An 18074-nucleotide genomic window follows, 5' to 3' on the forward strand; every position below is an offset into this window, starting at 1 on the left:
GTGAGAGGATTTACCAGAGACAGCGTGGGGAGCAGAACAGGCAGACCAAGGAAGCACACTGCTGAGGGGAGCAGCAGGCGGGCCAGGAGAGGTCTGCCATGCCATGTGGGTCACCTTCGGGCAGGGGATTGAACTTGCATTGAAGTGGCTGTGCTAGCTTGCAGTGCTGTGTCCTAACCCGTTGGGCCACCAGAGAGGACCATCATTGATATTTTTAATAAATAAAAATGGTAGTGCATCATGCATGCTGATATATGTACCTTGTCTTGGGTGACAGCTTTCCAGGCTCTTGGGTAGTAGAGGAACCTCAAAGTAAATATACTTTTAAGTATATGAAAATTGGCAGTTCCGTAATATAGAAGACATGGTTAAGATAAAAAGGAAAATCGCAGCTTAGAAACACATGTGGTAGAGGCTAATGGTACATTATTTGAAGACTCCCACTATTGAAAAGATAAATGGTGAGTCCCTAATCACAAAGAGCCAGCCTATAAAAAGAAAGCTGCAGCTGGGAACAACATCTGAGAAAAAAAACCCACTAAAATTCAAAGAAATGAATAATAATGCAGGTAAAACTTATTTTTTTAAAGAAGAAATAAGATTGTTACAAAACACACCCAAGCTATAATGCTGGTATCAGAGTAAGCTAGTCAGTTTCAAAAGCTGTTTGTCAGGATGAATCACAAACTATAAAATCATGCCCTTTGGCCCACTAATCCCTTTTCTGGGAACTAGTCTCCAGAAAATAATTCAAGGTAAAAGACATTGAAGATGTTCATTGTAACATTATTTGTATAAGCAAACAAGATCAATATCCACGCTAATTTTGGTTATTATTTTCATGCAATGTGTTAATTAAAAAACAGTACAAAGATGAGCAACATGGCCAAAGTACAATATTTAATATATGTGTAACAGACAAATATGTCTTGACCATGATTAAAATAAAAAGAAAATTGTATACTCAGTGACAAGAACCTACATGCCTAAGGAAACAACAAAACATTTTGATCCATTGTAATGTCAGAATTATAGGTGACATTTCATTTTTATTTCAGTGCCATTAACATTTATCTTAGTCTATTCAGGCTGCTAAAACAAAATAACATAGATTGGGTGGCACTTAAACAATAGGAATTACTTTCTTACAGTTCTGGAGACTGGGAAGTCCAAGATTAAGCTGTTGGCAGATTTATTTTCTAGTTCTAGTGAAAGCCAGCATCTGGTTTATAGATGTCTGTCTTTTCACCATGTCCTTGGGAAGAGAGCTAATGAACACTCATATAGGGTCTTAATAGCAGTCATAAGGACCTCACCATCATGACCTAACTCCAGATACCACTGTGATGAGGTCTAAATTTCTATTCTGAATTTTTTTTTTTGGGCGGGGGGAGGAGGGTATAGAAACATTCAGGTTGCGGTAATATTGTTATAACATTTTAAGTAATTATAACTACTATTATAATTCCTATTGTTTACATGCCACCCAACCTATGGTATTTTGCTTTGGCAGCCTGAATAGGTTAAGACAAATGTTAATGGCATTGAAATGTAAATGGCATTGAAATAAAAAAAGAAATATCACCTACAATTCTGATATTCCAGTGGGTCAAAATGCTTTTCTTCGTTTCCATAGACATGTAGGTTCTTGTCAGTAAGTACACAATTTTCATTTGAATCAGGGTCAAGGCATATTTGTTTGTTATATGTGAAAATAGCAATAAGTTAGCATTATCTCAAACAATAGTTGTTAGCGTTATCATTTTGTAGCTGGGAAAGCATCATTTAATCCAGTCTCCCAGCCTGTCCCCTGCCGTAGTGGTTGCAGGTGTAAGACCCAAGGTGAGAGGTGTGCTCCTGACACCTGGAGGGATATTACAGGTTCTGGGACCCAGAGCTTCTATTCTATTCTCAAAACCTAGCAAGTGTCGATTGAAAAAGTCTGGAAAGATGCTTTGGAATCTGGAGATGTTTAATTTATAAAAGAAAACAGAGAAACTGGAAGTAAACTATATCCCCATGTCAGTAAAATTAGGTCTCTTTCTAATGTTTTACTAAAGTCTTGATAGCGCATCGATCTCACCAATGACCCATTGGAATACTGTATATTTTCATTTGCCACTAGCTTCAGGTCAGTTTTTTCCTAATGAGTACAGGTGAAAATAAAGTCAAGTAAGGCCCAGTGAGAAACATTTGATGTAAATATGTCATTGTGTTTGTTATTTTATATCCCGTCTCTCATTCTTTTCCTCAGATTGGAGATAGTTTCTTGGTGTCTGTGGACTTCCGCTTTCATCTGTTGATTTATTTTAAGTTTGGAATACAATAGTAGAGATCATCTCCGTACTGGCAACCTTCCCAATTAGCAAAATGGATTTGCCAAGCTGAAAAGGGATAGGTTACATGCCCAGGTCGCTCCCAGTGCCTGCCAGGAAAGTGGATTTGGTGGTAACTCCTCTGACGAATGTGTTTTTCAGGGTGGATCATTTGTACACGTTCTTTGTTCAATGGTCTCCTGATGTCTATGGGAAAGATGCCAAAGAGCAAGGCTTTGTGGTGGTGGAAAAGGAAGAACTGAATATGATCGACAACTTCTTCAGTGAGCCGACCACTAAGAGCTGGGAGGTGAGCAGAAGAGGGGAATAAACTGTCACGAACCTTAAAAGACAGGATCCCTTCAAATACTCTTGTCCGGATCTGAGTGACTGGCTGAAACAAGTCAGACTCTCTGTGAACCTTTGAAGTTACAGAGGAAAGTGTCTTTCTTGCTCTGTCAGAAACTAGTTTTGTGTGTCAGACTCCACCAGCAGCACCACAGTGCATACCAACACATACAGGCACTGGGACTTCTAAACAGATCCACTTATATTCTCACTCATCACTCCATGCCTTAGGTCAGAGGTCAGCAAACTTTTTCTGGCTTTTTGGGCCATTGTTTCTGTCACCTCTACTCAACTCTGCCATTGTAGAACCAAAATACCCGCAATAAACATTAACAAATGACCATGGCTGCACTTCACTTCATATAGTTATAATGTGTCAAAATACTATTCATTGGAAATTTTTTGCAACCACCTGAAAATATAAAACACAATCTTAGCTCATATACCATCTTACACAGATGGTGGCTGGATGTAGCTGATAGACATAGACTTTTATCCTTTGGATTATAACTGTTCTCTCCATACAATGAGGTAACCCTGTATCAAGCACTCCATGCTTAATAATCTTACAGAAGAGCTTATGTAGAGGCTGGTAAATGTCCCTATGGATTTGAGCACCTGATATCTTGACTCCTTCCTGTTCTGCCTCACTCCTGGACTCCACATAGACTTTCTCCTTTCCCCGTGGGACAGGTGGCTATAATGACTCAGGGACACCCCTGCCAGGACTCATGAGTTTCTCTGTTCTTAACCCATTCACTGCAATCTAGTCAGCCTGCAATCCCAGGTGAATACACCCTCACATTTTTTCTGCTCTTAGGAACCCAAGTATTGCTGGACAAAAACCTTTCTACCAGGGAGAACAATACCATTGCAACTACATGATTTCTGAATCCTGGGCCTATCCATGATTAGAGATCCCTTACTTGTCCCTGCCCACCTCTCTTTTCTTTCGCCTTAACTCTTCTTAAACTGTGTAGCCCACTTCATCTTCCATCAATCCCAGATGTGATTTTCTCCTTTATTTCACCAAGAGGGTGCCATTGGATAAGATTTCTCTCACTTTCCCCCTTTGCTGTTTCTAACGTACCTATTATTGTACCATTTATTTTGGGCCCAGAGGAAGGATCATTCTTTTCTTATTCTTGTTTTATCAGTAATAGCAGTCCATTTCTTTGTCGTTGCTCTCTCCCTTCTGGGTCTTCTCTTTTGTTAAAATATTTTAAAAAATTTTAAAGGAAGAAAATAAAAATAAAGGGGAAACATATTCACCCTAATTTCTCTCTAGGTTCTCATTTATCACCCTCCTTTCTCTCAGCATCAAACGTCTTAAAAAATTTGGATCGTACTCTATGCTTCCAGTTTCTCAACTGCCCTTGTGCCAACCTGCAAGCCAGCATGTTTTCCAGTTACCATGGAAATCACCCCCTCCAGGCACCATAGACCTCCTTCTCACTCTCTTCCTGCTGCATGAATCCCCTTGAGCTGTCCCTCAAGCTCTTAAGCTCTTTTCCCTTAACTTGCACACACCATGCTCAACTTGACTTCACTTTCTGTATATCTTTCTGCTCCCTCCCTTGTCTTTGCCTTACCCCTCTTACATGGTTTTCTCTCCCAGAGATTGTATTCATGTTTCATGTTTTTCTCCTCCAGACATGTCTTCTTACATGAATTCTCCCAAGCTTCTTCTCATGTTCTAGCCTGTCATCCTTAGATAATTTCACATTATCTCCTGTGCTCAGTGACTACCTGAATGCTGACCATTTTCAGGCATTTATCGGCTTCCCTCACCTCTCTCCATGGTTCTATTCCCCGCCTCCCCGGAAGTCTTCATTGTGGTTTATGTTTCCATTTCCCTATAACCCAAACTGGAAAGATTTGCATCATCATCTGCTCTTTTTTTCCCTCTTCTTCACTTCATTCCCCGGGATTGGTTCTATAATCCTTCCTTGCTGACACAGCTTTACTTGCTTTTACGTTTTTACATCTGACTGATTTCACCACATTGAGCCTTCCCAGCACAATCCATTCACCACAACTTAGCTGGAGTTATCTTCTAAAAAGACTATTCATTCAGTGACTATTTGAGCACCAACTAAATGCTAGATGCTAAGTAGGTGTCTTGGATCCGTGGCAGGCACTGTAAAGATGGTCCCCAACCTCAGAATATATTGTTTTCATTTTTAAAAACAGCTCTGGGCTCCCTTGATATACAGGAATAAATTACGGCTTCAAAATTTGATCTGCAAAACACTCCCTTATTTTAGAGCACTTACCCAGCCCTTCCCATGCTAGGGGCACAGCAGGTGAGTGAAGTAGCATTTAGCATCAAGAAGTTTAGATAAATCATTACATTCTAAAGAGGTAATTGCCTTTGCAGGAGAAGTGCTGCCAAGCGCAAGAGCCTCTGGTGGCCAGGGCCTGCGCCCAGCCAGGAAGAGCAAGGAGAGTCGCCCAGGAGAGAGCTGTGTTGAGAGCACAAAACGCGGGAGTATAGGTAGTTGGGCTCGTAGTGCCAATTGAAAACTTCTGTGAGAGAGAAAAATCTGTGGAGAGACCCAAGAAGAAATAGAGAGCCTGGGGGCATTTGAGGAACTAATAGAAAGTAAGCAGAAACATGCAGCAAGAGAAAGGGCAGCTTCAGGGTCAAGTGTGCGTGGACAGGCCACCCCAGAATGCCTGTGACCCAGGCCCTGAGAAAGAAGGAAAGGACTAAGCTCTCCAGCAGGCGTCTCTGGATCTGTGGTGGATTAGGAGGCCAACAGAATGGAAAGGATGGAGAAATGGGTTGGTTTGCTAAAGCCCCTAGGATTCTTGTTGACACTGGGAGCATCTATAAAGAAAACTAGAGAGAGCATGATTGGACTGTCGAGGCCACCTTATCCCTTCTTTCTTTCCACACTGAAGAAAAGAGTCCAAACTGCGGCGAGTATAATGCTTACAAGCATTGCCTTAAAGTCAAGCCACAACAGCAACATTGCTCCTCCTCTGTGGGTGGGGAAGAGGAAACTTACAGGGCCCTAGAAGATAACAAGTATGACTGATTCTCAGAAGGTCTAAATCAACTCATTATCTTTCCCTAAAAGTGCCTCTCCTTCTGTCTTCCCATCCTCCTGAGTGGTGTTCCAAGCCAGAAACCTGGACATTACCTGTTTCTATTCTTCACCAACACATCTAGCCAGTCATCTCCGATAAGAGTCTTGTTGATTTTAATTTGGGGGATGCAGGGACCTCCACTTCCCTCTACCACCCCCGCCCTACTCAGCCTGTCTGCATCCTTTAATTGAATTCCCAAGGACATATCTGGAGGTCCTAAACCTGCCCAGCAAGTCATTGTCCCATGTGCAAGCTCTTTAAATCAGCTTTATTTTCTAACTTTATAGAAGTAGCACTTGCCTCCTATTGAAATCTGATAACCACAGAAAAGAATAATCAGAAAATTTTAAAGTAATACCTAAGCACATTTAACACTTTTACACAATTCTTTTGACTCTTTTTCTCTTTTTAAGGTGCTCTCCAGGTGGGACGGTGGTGGGGGTTGTTGAGTTTTGAATTTCATGTTTGCAAAATGTATTTATATTCTACATATTATTTTGTATATGACTTCCCTTGCTTGATATATTTGAGAATTGTATAAAAGTTTTTAAGCCTCTTTTCTTTTTTTTGCATATATTTTTTAATTTTAATTTTTTTTAATTACACCCTTCTCTCCCTTACACATACATATTTTTCTTATGTATATATCTGAGATGGAAAAAATGTACAAAATGAAGAATAATGTAAGCCTCTTTTTGAATGATTACATGATATTTTTAATCTTTATTATAATTTAGCAATTCTCCACTTTTGGGAATAGTTGTCTTGGTCCAAGTTTTTCACAAGGATGCAATGATTCGCAATTTTTAGTTTCCTGAAAGTGAAGGTAGTTGGTATTGGGTACTTTGTTTTTAAATAATGCCAACTCAGCTTGCTGGCAGTGTGACGAATGCCCACAATACCATACTGTTGTTATTCCTTTCTAAAAATGCTTGTTAGTAGGAAGCTGAGATATATTCTAATTTGTTTCCTTCATTGCTGTTATGGACAGTATGTGTGTGTACATATTGCTTTTCTTTTCCTCCTTTTTGATGCCCACTCATTTCCTTTGCCCATTTCCTAAAGGAACCTACATAGTTTCATTTACATTGTTTGTGCTTTTTGTGATTAAAGATATCAGCTCTTTGTCTCTTGTATTTTTGACAGCCTTTTCCTATTTTTTGTCTTTTACTTACAGTTTTCCTTTATGACATTTTCTTGCCATGCTTGCATATACAGGTGGCCTTGCAGTATAAATTTCACACAATCTATAATTGATAAATTGATATGTGATAGGTAATATTTTAATAATTTTAGCACTATTTAGTGATTTATAATATTCCCTTCATCATATTTAAAAGTACTATACAAATTTATTGTTTTTATCATGTTTAAGTACAGAAGTGTGATCATATGCTTCCTTATTTAAATACTCAGCAGCTGCCATTGATCACATTAGTCATTTTCTTTTTTTTTCCTTAAAGATGTATTTATTTATTATTCAGAACTGGGGTACAGGCCAGAGGTGCCGGGGGTGAGAGGATTCACCAGAGACAGAGCGGGGAGCAGAATAGACAGATTGATGAAGTACACTGCTGAGGGGAGCAGCAGGCAAGACAGGAGAGGTCTGCTGCACCATGTGGGTCATCTCCAGGACTGGGGATTGAACTCGTATTGAAGCAGCTGCAGCTAGCTTACAGTGCTACACCCTAACCCTCTGTACCACCAGGGAGGGCCCTGGAAATCTTTTTAAACTAAATGTTAGACCCACATCGTGATAGAGGTTAATTCAGTAAGCCTAGCAGGAAAATATTAGAATCTGTACATTTAAAGTCTCCTAGGTGATTTTGAGGAATTCTTCATTTTCCTCTATACTTTCTCACTCCCAACCTCTCTGCTTTGTCTCTACTTCCCTTTTTCTCTATCCAAGCCATGGGAAGGTTAGAACATAGACTATGTCTGTGTTCCTGTTATGCTCACTGAGCTGTCTCCCCAATACCTACCATCTGCTCTCATCCCACACCTCCAGTCCATCTCAGAATTCCCGAGGTAGCCCCACTGTGAGCACTTGTGTCACAGGGAATGACATTCATTTATTCAGAAATGACTCTACTCTTCTCTCACCCACTCAAGACCACAGGCTGCTTTGTTTCAAGCACCTGGCACTCACCATCATACTGAATGCACTTAAATAGCTGCCATGAAGTGTCAAGTATGGGAAGGAATGGTCCTTTGGCCCAAACTGTGTCTGGGTGCTTGCATTGAGAATAAATTCTGGCTGACCTAGGATTAGTCACTAAGTACCTTCCAAAGCCCTCTTTGTAACTCACCCCCGAGGAGAAGCTCTGAATTGCACCCTAGTCCACTCAACAGCCCCTGGGAACAAAAGGCCATTTGGATCTGGAAAAGTCACAGAAGGATCACTGAAAATTGATCCAATGGTGATTTGTGTTTCTTTCCAACTCCCTGACATCTGATCTGGGGAGTAGAGAACTCATCATCCTTCTGAGTCATTAAGATTAACATTCTAAAAGGCAAGAAAGTATAACTGTTTGGCTGTTTAAAAAATGTCACCTAAAATAACATTTTTCTCAGTTTCAAGTAAACCCAGTGTTCTCCCATTCTTTAAGTCCCTCACACTTGACATGGGACTGCAGTGAAATGCCTTTGTTCTCAGAGTAGTGAATGTACCTCCACCTCTAGTAAAGGCTTCTTTTCCTCTTTGCTGTGAGATTCAGGAATATTAATTTAAAATGGAGGGTCAGGCCCTCTCTGGTGGCACAAGGGTTAAAGCCCAGCACTATGAAGCTAGTTGCAGCCATTACAGCACAAGTTCCATCCCTTGCTAGAGAGCTGACCCACATGGTGCAGCAGACCTATCCTGTCCTGCCATGTGCTCCCCTCAATAGTGTATTTCATTCGATCTGCCTGTTCTGCTCCCTACTCTATCTCTGGTGAATCCTCTCACCCCTCCCCCCCACGCCCACCCCTGCACCACTGGCGTGTACTCCAGTTATTGTGTGCATAAATAAATAAATCTTAAAAAATAATAAATTGGAGGTGTAACTTTGGAGACACTGTACAATTTCAGAAAAGACTGGGCCAGAAACGCCAGCTTAGCCAGAGGACAAATAGGAAGAAAAGTGTAAAAAGAAAAAAGAAAAATCTGAACAATAGGGTTTTGTTGTACTATTAGGAAACTACCGTTCAAAGGTGAAAGTGTCGTTTTACAGCCTCACTGCTAACCGTGACAGGAAGTGTTTGCTCTAAATCCTAATTTGGGTGTGTTCCTGGAGAAATGCTGAACTCTCTCCTAAGGGAAACAGAAACTTAATCATGCAGGAAACTAGAGACAGCAAAAACAGTTGTAGCTCAGCGTGGCTACAAATAAGCGTGGTGTGGAGGCAGATAGTCAGGAAACCTGTTCCTCATTAGAGCGCGAGTAGACTGCACACGCACCATGAGAGTCCGCAGATTGCCCCTGGACATTCAGATTTTCTATTGTGCCAGACCGGACCAAGAGCCTTTTGTGAAGGTGAGTTGGAGTCCGGGAGAGTTAGCCAGGTGCCTGTGAAGCTTCAGAGATTTCTACTCAGTGTGCTTTGAAAGCATGTCTAAGATTGGCAGGATTGGGCTGGCATTTCAATAGTAACAGGTATTTATGTTGGGGGTGAATATGGTGTGGTTTGCCCCTTTCCCTTGGAATCAGATTTGTATTTGTTTCCTTCCACAGCCTCATTTGTACATCAGTTAAAGGTAGAAACGCCAAAAATATGTGCTTTTTTAAATGCTGGATTTATGATTCTTTTATAGTATTTTATTTATGTAATTTATGTCCTGAAAAGATAATAAAATTTATAGGCTAATTTCCCTAGCTGTCTATCCACCTCAGACAAGTTAGTGCAGATGACAGATTTATGTCTACCTCTGTGCATTTTGAAAATTTGAGTAGTGTGTTTTCTGACAGTTTTTGTTACATGTCACTTAAATATTTTGTTTTCCGTGATGCAAAAGTCATTAATACTGATACTCAGAAAATTTGATAAATTATTCACCTTATGTATATATATCCTTCGATTTAAAATAATTTAGTGAATTATCCAGACTTCAGGTGGGATAAAAATAGATTTTTAAGGTGAAATTGACTTAGGTTATTTATGAATGTAATTTATAATGAAATAATAATAATAATATAAAGAAACATGTTTCTCAGCTTTGAAGGAAAAACTAAGGTCTCTGAACTGTACATAGAGGATGCTAACCTAATTGTAATTTTGACTTATACTTTCTCTCTGGACTGTTGCTCCTGGTAGCTGTTACCATGTCATTTCTATGCGTGCAGGTTGCTATTTGTACAACGTAGAGAGAAAATATTAGAAGTCTTAATTAAAAAGCTGTTCTCTTCTCATTTACAGAAGACTTACAGAATGATCTCTGGTTAGTCATTTTCTCTAACAATTCAGATTTAGACGCAGGCTAAAGGAGCTTAATTTAAGGTATTTTGAGGTTATAGGTTACTTGTGGAGTTACACGTTAATTCTTACTCTGAGGCAGCAATTGGCAGCAAGAGTAAAAGTGGAGAACTTGCAACTTTAACTTGTGCAGGTGAAGCACCTCAGCTGTACTATGTTAAATTCTGCGTACGTTCTAAACTTGAAAAACGAGCTCTTTTTTTTTTCTAAAAGTCCCAGTTCAATTTAGGTCTTGCTGCTAAAATTCTACCTCCAGGCGGTTGTGGTTATGAGGTCCTTTCTGTGTGAAGGTAACACAATGCATGCTTCTCCTTTGTTTCTTTGTCCTTCAGATCATCACAGTTGAGGAGGCAAAGCGTAGGAAGAGCACGTGCAGCTACTATGAAGATGACGATGAGGAGGCCCTGCCGACCCTGCAGCCCCACAGTGCGCTTCTGGAGAACATGCACATAGAGCAGGTGGGGTCTCCCGGGCGAGGTAGGAGAGAGGACTCAGGGGCCTAGAGCAGCTTTTTCCTGCTGAGAGTGAATGACGAGCAAAGTTTCAAGGAAGAACACTCAGCACCTAACCAAGTCTGGTATCCCTTTGTCTGCAGGCCCTTTGTGTGGCCTTCTTGGGAAGGCAAGGAGTGGGTCATCCTTCCCAACCCTGAATGAAAAGTCATTTCTTGTCTTAAAAACAATGTTTAAAGTGTCTCACCATAGGTATAACATAATTGCAATTTTTTCCTACTGATTATTGTAGAGTTTTAGTGGCTTCCATTTATGGGGTTCAATAAGAGCCCTAACACATTCAATTTACTTAATAACAACCATCTAGCACTCGAAAAAAAAATCCCATTTTATGTAATTTCCTTTGTGTGCTTCATATTTTTGTGAAACTATCACTTTAATTTTATGAAATGTTATAATGGAATCTCTTGGGGATCCACCAGCTAAAAAGCCTGAATTTCTATTTTTTAATTATTCAGGAAAATTGAATTTCATCACGTTAACCTCCCTCAATTGACAAATGAGTGAAGGCCCAGGAAAGTAAAGAGATTAGACTGAGCAGTTACAGAGACAAAGTTATGCTGGTACTATAAGTTAAGCATTCGGAAGGCTTCATACCATTGCTTCCTTCCTTAAAAGTTTTGAAGAGAGATGCATTTCTATAATTAGAAATGGCAGCCAAGAGTCAGTTAACCATGGATGTAGGTGAGGGCAGACTGTACCTCACTAGAAGCATAAACACTTGTTTTCTTGCTGTCACTTGTGTAGGGAGCTGCAGTTGTCAGTAGCACCTCTTGAGTCTACCAGGCTTTAGAAAGAACAACTAGAGAAACAGGAACTGTTTGGTGAAAGTCAGGTTGAAGCGTGAAGGGGACAGCATGTGTCCCATACCTCTTTATCAAACCATATGCTGTATCCTCAAATGGATAGTAGCATAGTCAGGTCCTGGAGGGGAAGGAAACACGTACCCTGGGCAGCATCTCTGTCAAAGTAAACACTGTCAGGCAGTGACTTTTCCTTCTCTTTCTTGGTTCAGAGAAGCAAGCATTTGCCAGTATAAAAGGGAACACTCCACATGTGTGATTTTGTTTAAGCCAACTTATTTTGTGTTGCAAGTTCATGAGTGATTGTGGGCACACCACAAATTTACATCTCTGGCTCTGGCTCCACAGCTGGCACGGCGCCTTCCAGCAAGGGTACAAGGGTATCCATGGAGACTCGCATATAGCACATTAGAGCACGGGACCAGCTTGAAAACCCTGTACCGGAAGTCAGCATCTCTGGACAGCCCGGTCCTATTGGTCATCAAAGATATGGATAATCAGGTAAGGCTTGTCCCTGTCATAGAAAACACTTTTCAGTGAAGATTCTAAATCTGTACAGCAGGGCCTCCTTGATGGCGCAAGGGGTTAAGTCTCAGCACAATGAAGCTATCAGCAGCCACTGCAGCATGAGTTTGATTCCCTGCCAGGGAGGTGACCCACATGGCTCAGCAGACCTCTCCTATTTCACCTGCTGCTCCCCTCAGCAGTGTATTTCTGCCTGTTCTGTTCCCACTCTGTCTCTTGTGAATCCTCTCAGCCTGCACACCTCTGACCTGTACCCCAGCTCTTTATGCATAATGTTTTAAAATAATATAATGTTTTTAGAAATCTGCACAACAGTGGAGAGATAGGTACAATGAATTCCATCATTCAGATTCCAGACTTAGCAAGATGTTGCCACATATACTTAACATGTTAAGATGTAGATGTCATTCTTCCTGGCCAGGAAACAGTATCTATTAGCCCACTGAAGTGAATGTGTAAATGAATGCCTGTTAAGAATGGGGCATGATTAAACACTGTAAAACTTGACTGTGAAGTCATAGGCTTGGGACCGATTTAGAAAGATCAGTCTTTGCTGTCATAATTTTCCTAGGAAAAATTAACAGGGGGATGAGGATAAAGAAGACACTGTCCTTCTCAACGGCGATCCTCCCTGAGACAGTGTAACTGTCTTTAAGAGTATTAGTTATTATTATTACTTTGATTACATCCTGATTGGTAATATTTTACTTAATAATGTTGTCAGCTGAGGGCCCACCTTGGTGGCACAGCGGGTTAAGACACAGCACTGAGAAGCTAAAGCCACTTCAGCATGAATTTAATCCCTGGCCCCTGGGTGACCTCTCCTGACCTGCCCGCTGCTCCCCTCAGCAGTGTACTTCGTCAGTTGGTCTGTTCTGCTCCCCACTCGTTTCTGATGAATCCTCTCACCACCTCTGCACCTCTGGCCTGTACCTGAGCTCTGTATGCATAAATAAATAAATCTTAAAAAAAAAATAATGATCCCAGCTGACTGAGGAGAGTCAAGTTAAAAATTAAAACGTAACGAAGGTTTAAGATGAAATTACTTAGGGATTTAGTGCAATGTGTGAGATGGGGGCTAACTTTTAGATGAGATGTGACTGGATGGGTTTAAACCATTCGCAAGTCCTCATCATGATGAGAGATTCGTTTTCCTGCTCACTTACGAAATATATCAAGCTCGGGACATGTGGGGGCTGCAGAGAGTAGGTATTGAAGCACAGTCTGATCCAACATCCTGTCAGGATGTCAAGGAGGGCCACAGCTGTAGGTTATGCTCTGTCAGGACTAGAGTTTTCCTGAATCTCTTCCCCTGGAGGCACTTATGTTGCTTGAAGACACCTGGATGGTAACCCCCCTTTCTCCACCCAGTGAGCCCCCAAGACAAGAATGCAGCTTTTCCTGTGTTTAAGACATGATAGAACATGTTTGTAAATTTATCTGAAAATGAGTCATATAAAATTCTAACATAAAAATATTACATACACAAAATAACAGCAATGAGGAATGCTGCAGAATCATTGAAACAACCATAACTAGTGGAAATTATAGAAACAATAATCACTTAATGTCTTTGGAAATTGTCCCAAGGGCATACAAAAAGAAACATTTATTCAGTAACATCAAACAAATTTGTGTAATAATGGTGCGGTTCTGTGGCACTGGAGTCCCAACCTACTACACCTCCCTCCACCTCCAGATTGATGGTGCTGCCCTCTTTAGGCACCTGTAGACAAGAAGATGGAACCTCCTTTCTCCCTAGCTCCAAGCAGGTGCTATGACATACCTCTTCTAAAGAGCCTGCACCCAGCACTTCTTCCCCCTGCCCAGTATCTGTGGCCAATTCCAGGTAATGGTGGCAGAGAGGCGGGCTCTGTTTCTCCACACAGTCCCTGCACAAGGGCAGATACTTAACTTAAACATAGCAGACTGAGAACAAGGGGTCTATACTGCCCATGGACAGAAGTTCCATGTCACATGAGGTGACCTAGACTAGCTAGCTGCCTTTACCCTTGACTGGTTCCTGCTTATAAAGCAAGATGTTTCCTCTGAAAGAAGCAGCCACTGTCCAACCCCAATTCCAGAACAGAGCCCCCTTGTCTTGTTGCAGGGGAAGAGACAGATCAGAAGAGTTTTGAGCTTTCCTCAAACTGCCTTAGAAAATCACATATAAAACCATAGGAATATAGAATTTTTAAAAAATATTTATTACTTATACATACAGAATTGGGGTACAGGCCAGAGGTGCAGGGGCGGTGAGAGGATTCACCAGAGATAGAGTGAGGAGCAGAACATGCAGAATGATGAAGTACACTGCTGAGGGGAGCAGTGGGTGAGGCAGGAGAGGTCTGCTGTGCCATGTGGGTCAGCTCCTGGGTTGAGGATAGAACTCGCACTGAAGTGGCTGTGCTAGCTTGCAGTGCTGCATCCTAAACCTGTTGTGCCACCAGGGAGGACCTGAATTATTTTTTTTATGCTATTTCAAGCTAAGATATATTAGGTGAATCATGTTAAAGTTAGTTTTAGTAAACACATTAAGAGCTCATTTTCATAAGTAATAAGTCTTTGGACTTAGAAGTCCTTTCATGTCTTTGGAAAAATGTTGATCCATGATTCCATTTATAAAACACAAGACAAGACTTTATTCTCCCAATAACTCACTTCTGTGTAAAAGATGTATCTTGTTATTGTTGAATCTTTAAAATGTATCATATATATTTATTAAAGTAAATGTGTTTTTGTAGTGAACTTTGAACATCTTTCAAGTAGAACAGTTGTCCTTTGACAGACAAGTGTATTGTGCAATTAGAGCTGGGATGTTTTATTTATCTTTCTTTTTATTCTAACTTGGTTTATTGTGTAAAAATATTTCGGAAACCTTTTTGGGGAAAGGCTTAGGTTTAAAAGTAGATAAACACTTCTGGTTTTTGGTTTTTGACAGATTTTTGGAGCATATGCAACGCATCCTTTCAAGTTTAGTGACCACTATTATGGAACAGGCGAAACTTTTCTCTACACTTTTAGCCCTAATTTCAAGGTACCTAATGTAAAAATATCTGTTTGGTTTCTTGGTATCGCAGTTTTAGTCCTGTGGGGGGGGGGCGGGGGGGTTGCTGGAGCGCAGCTGGCCCATAGCCTCATCTGGACTCTCCCAGCACTTTATGGCTGGGGCACACGCACTTCTTGGGGATTCTGCCTGGGTCTGGGAGAAACTCTTTATGGTCTGGGATTCAGGGAGAGGTTTTAGGTCAAAACTGACATGTGCTTGAAAGGTCTTTCCCATTTTATTACTCCTTTGGGATCTCATCCTGGTGAGGCAATATTCTGGAGTTGGTTGCTCCCTCAGCCAATAGTTCTTTTCTGATACTCCCTCCTTGCTAGTTCTCCAGATAAAAATATTTATTCTCTTTTGTTTCTGCCCACAGGTCTTTAAGTGGAGTGGAGAAAACTCATACTTTATCAATGGAGACATAAGTTCCTTAGAACTTGGTGGCGGAGGGTAAGGTTCTTGTTGTTAAGTTACTAGAATGTGTCTATTTTGACCTAGGTAACCAAAATCTTGGCGTCAGGTGATTTTAACTAGTCTGTGTGTTTCTATTAGTTAGGACCATAGCCTAACACATGACACTAAGAACCAAAAACAAAATGATTTATTTGTGTGTCTACATGAGGGATTATTACCACTTGTCTTTTTAGAAGGACCAGACATTTAAATGAAATAAAGGAAATGTACCCTTGGTTTTCCAGCAGTTTAGAGCTTGTAGCATAAAGGAAAGAAGATGGGGTGAAGAAGGACAGCAAGTGTCACATAAGATTGATTGTATTTTCACCTCTTTGTTTTTTAAACTTTTCAGGGGACGGTTTGGTTTGTGGCTGGATGCTGATTTATACCATGGACGAAGCAATTCCTGCAGCACTTTCAATAATGATATTCTTTCCAAAAAGGAAGACTTCATAGTTCAGGACCTTGAGGTATGGACATTCGAGTGAAATTCAGACTGCCTTAAAATAAAACATGAAAAATACTGGGTTCTACCAGCCTTTCTAAAACTGGCTGGAAGATGAAACTTCAGCCCAGACGGCCTCATCCCTTCATCGAGCTTTCTGCCACCACCTCAGCGCATGACCATACTGCAGAGAGATTCTGAAGGGCACATGTGGAGGGCGGACACTGGAGGTTGAAGTCCAGATTGTTGAAAACCTTATACGCCACTTCCTTCAAATCCATTCAGTGAGGGGTCAGAGTATTTATAGATGTATTAGTTGAATGCAATTTTTATTTTTGGTAACTGTGAAAAAAAGATACTGTGGAAATATATACATGCCTTGTGTATTTATCAACATAATTTTCATTACCAAAATGTACAGTATACTGTTGTTCGCCATGGAAAGGTTAGTTTCATTTAGAAAAATCGAAGGTGCATAGCACTTACAGGGAATAAATGATTTTTTTTTTAAAAAAAGATCTTATTTATTACTTCTAGTATGTTGTCTGAAATGTGTTGGCAGTTTTTTTTTCTTTTAATGTGTCAAATCTTGAAATACATGTACACATGTGCTATGTTTTGACAACAAATCCATTTGATTTATATAATTTTATATTGAATTTTTTTTTGCCCTGATTGTTTAGGGTAACAGGTCTTAAGTAGTATATCAATCTATCTATATATGCATAATTCTGAATTTTTAAAAATTCATTACCCATGTTCATTGATTTGACTTTTGCTAGACTGGTTTCCCAATGAGTCGTTAAAAAGATACATTTTTAGTTACTTATTAGGGACATCATCCTGTAAAAAAGAACAAGCCATTTCTCACTATCTTAAGTTGGTATTTACAAAAGCAAATATGTTTATGAACGCAACTTAGGACATATCCTGCTTTTAAAAAAATATATTTTGCTTCTTTTAAACTCATGTATGTTCATAACAAAAACCTTATATTCATGGTGTCAGTGCATTTCCCCCAGTTTTTACATTAGCAAACAGGCCTCTGTTTTAAAAGGATCTGGGTGTTTTAATTTCTACATATATTATATCAAATGAAAAACATCAAGTTATCTTGGTTCCTGACTCTACTATTGGAGAAAAGCAATGAAAAGAAATGCATTCATACCAAAATTTGGGGGGAAATTTTTTTTAACATCAACCCATTTCCACATCATAAAACATTTCTTAAAAATAATAAGAAAGTCTGTTAAAAAATAACAAATATTACTGATTGTCAGACTTTTATGAAAGCCAAAGACTCAATGGAAAAAATTTTCAAACAAGAGCCAAAGCTAAGAAGTGTCTCTTAGTGATCTGTGAAAGGAAAGCTTAATACTAAGTATTTGTATACCTGCATTAACAATAAAAGTTCTTATTTCCTTGAGAGTCTTCTTTTTCAAAAATGACTCTAAGGAAGAACAAATTTCCAAGTGACCTCCTATCAGAATCAATGATTATTTTACTCCATTCACATTTCATGCAAGTTTAAATGATGCTAAAAATTGTAAATCTGTAGCCTGGGTGTGCTTTCACCCAAGTTCACTTACTGAGAACTCTTGATGAACAACATACCTGCGGTTTTTGACCTTAATCTGCTTGTTGAGTAATGTGTTGTTGTGAGATATCAGGAATGTCTCATGGTGATCATGTTTACTATTTATATCATTTGCAACCATATGCAATTAATAAACAAAATGGTCATTTTGCATATAGTTCACTCTTACCTAGTTTAGTCCATGATGATATACTTGTGAGAGCATATCCCAATGCTGTGTTCTCTATTTAAAACAGTATTGTCCTATCATAAATGTGTGGCCCTTCATTTATGGATACTAAATATATGTAATGCAGTGCTATCCCAATATTTTCAATAAAGGAATTTATGCACACGGTGTGATTACCTTCCTGAGGATTCATTCAACAGGTATTTGTTGGATGCTAGAGTTTTATAATATGAAGAGATGATGAAATATCTAAGACCTAGTGCTCATGTTTTCATTGCTATCCTAGAAATTCCTTCCTCATTCCCTGTGAT

At 39.9% G+C, this 18074-nt stretch overlaps 1 protein-coding gene across 1 annotated transcript in view; it reads left to right on the forward strand.

Moving 5' to 3' along the window:
* Window positions 1–17931, forward strand: part of NCOA7 (nuclear receptor coactivator 7) — a 130541-nt gene extending 112610 nt beyond the window's left edge. The window contains exons 11-16 of the mRNA XM_004673830.2: window positions 2478–2625; window positions 10543–10668; window positions 11874–12026; window positions 14992–15087; window positions 15476–15549; window positions 15905–17931. Coding sequence (XP_004673887.1) covers window positions 2478–2625; window positions 10543–10668; window positions 11874–12026; window positions 14992–15087; window positions 15476–15549; window positions 15905–16040 — 733 coding nt within the window. The 3' untranslated portion in view covers window positions 16041–17931. The remainder of the gene's footprint in view (window positions 1–2477; window positions 2626–10542; window positions 10669–11873; window positions 12027–14991; window positions 15088–15475; window positions 15550–15904) is intronic.
* Window positions 17932–18074: the final 143 nt, after the last annotated feature.

This window comes from Condylura cristata, unplaced genomic scaffold (assembly GCF_000260355.1).
Source record: "Condylura cristata isolate star-nosed mole 26May11 unplaced genomic scaffold, ConCri1.0 scaffold00001, whole genome shotgun sequence".
In the NCBI taxonomy this organism is placed as follows: domain Eukaryota; kingdom Metazoa; phylum Chordata; class Mammalia; order Eulipotyphla; family Talpidae; genus Condylura; species Condylura cristata.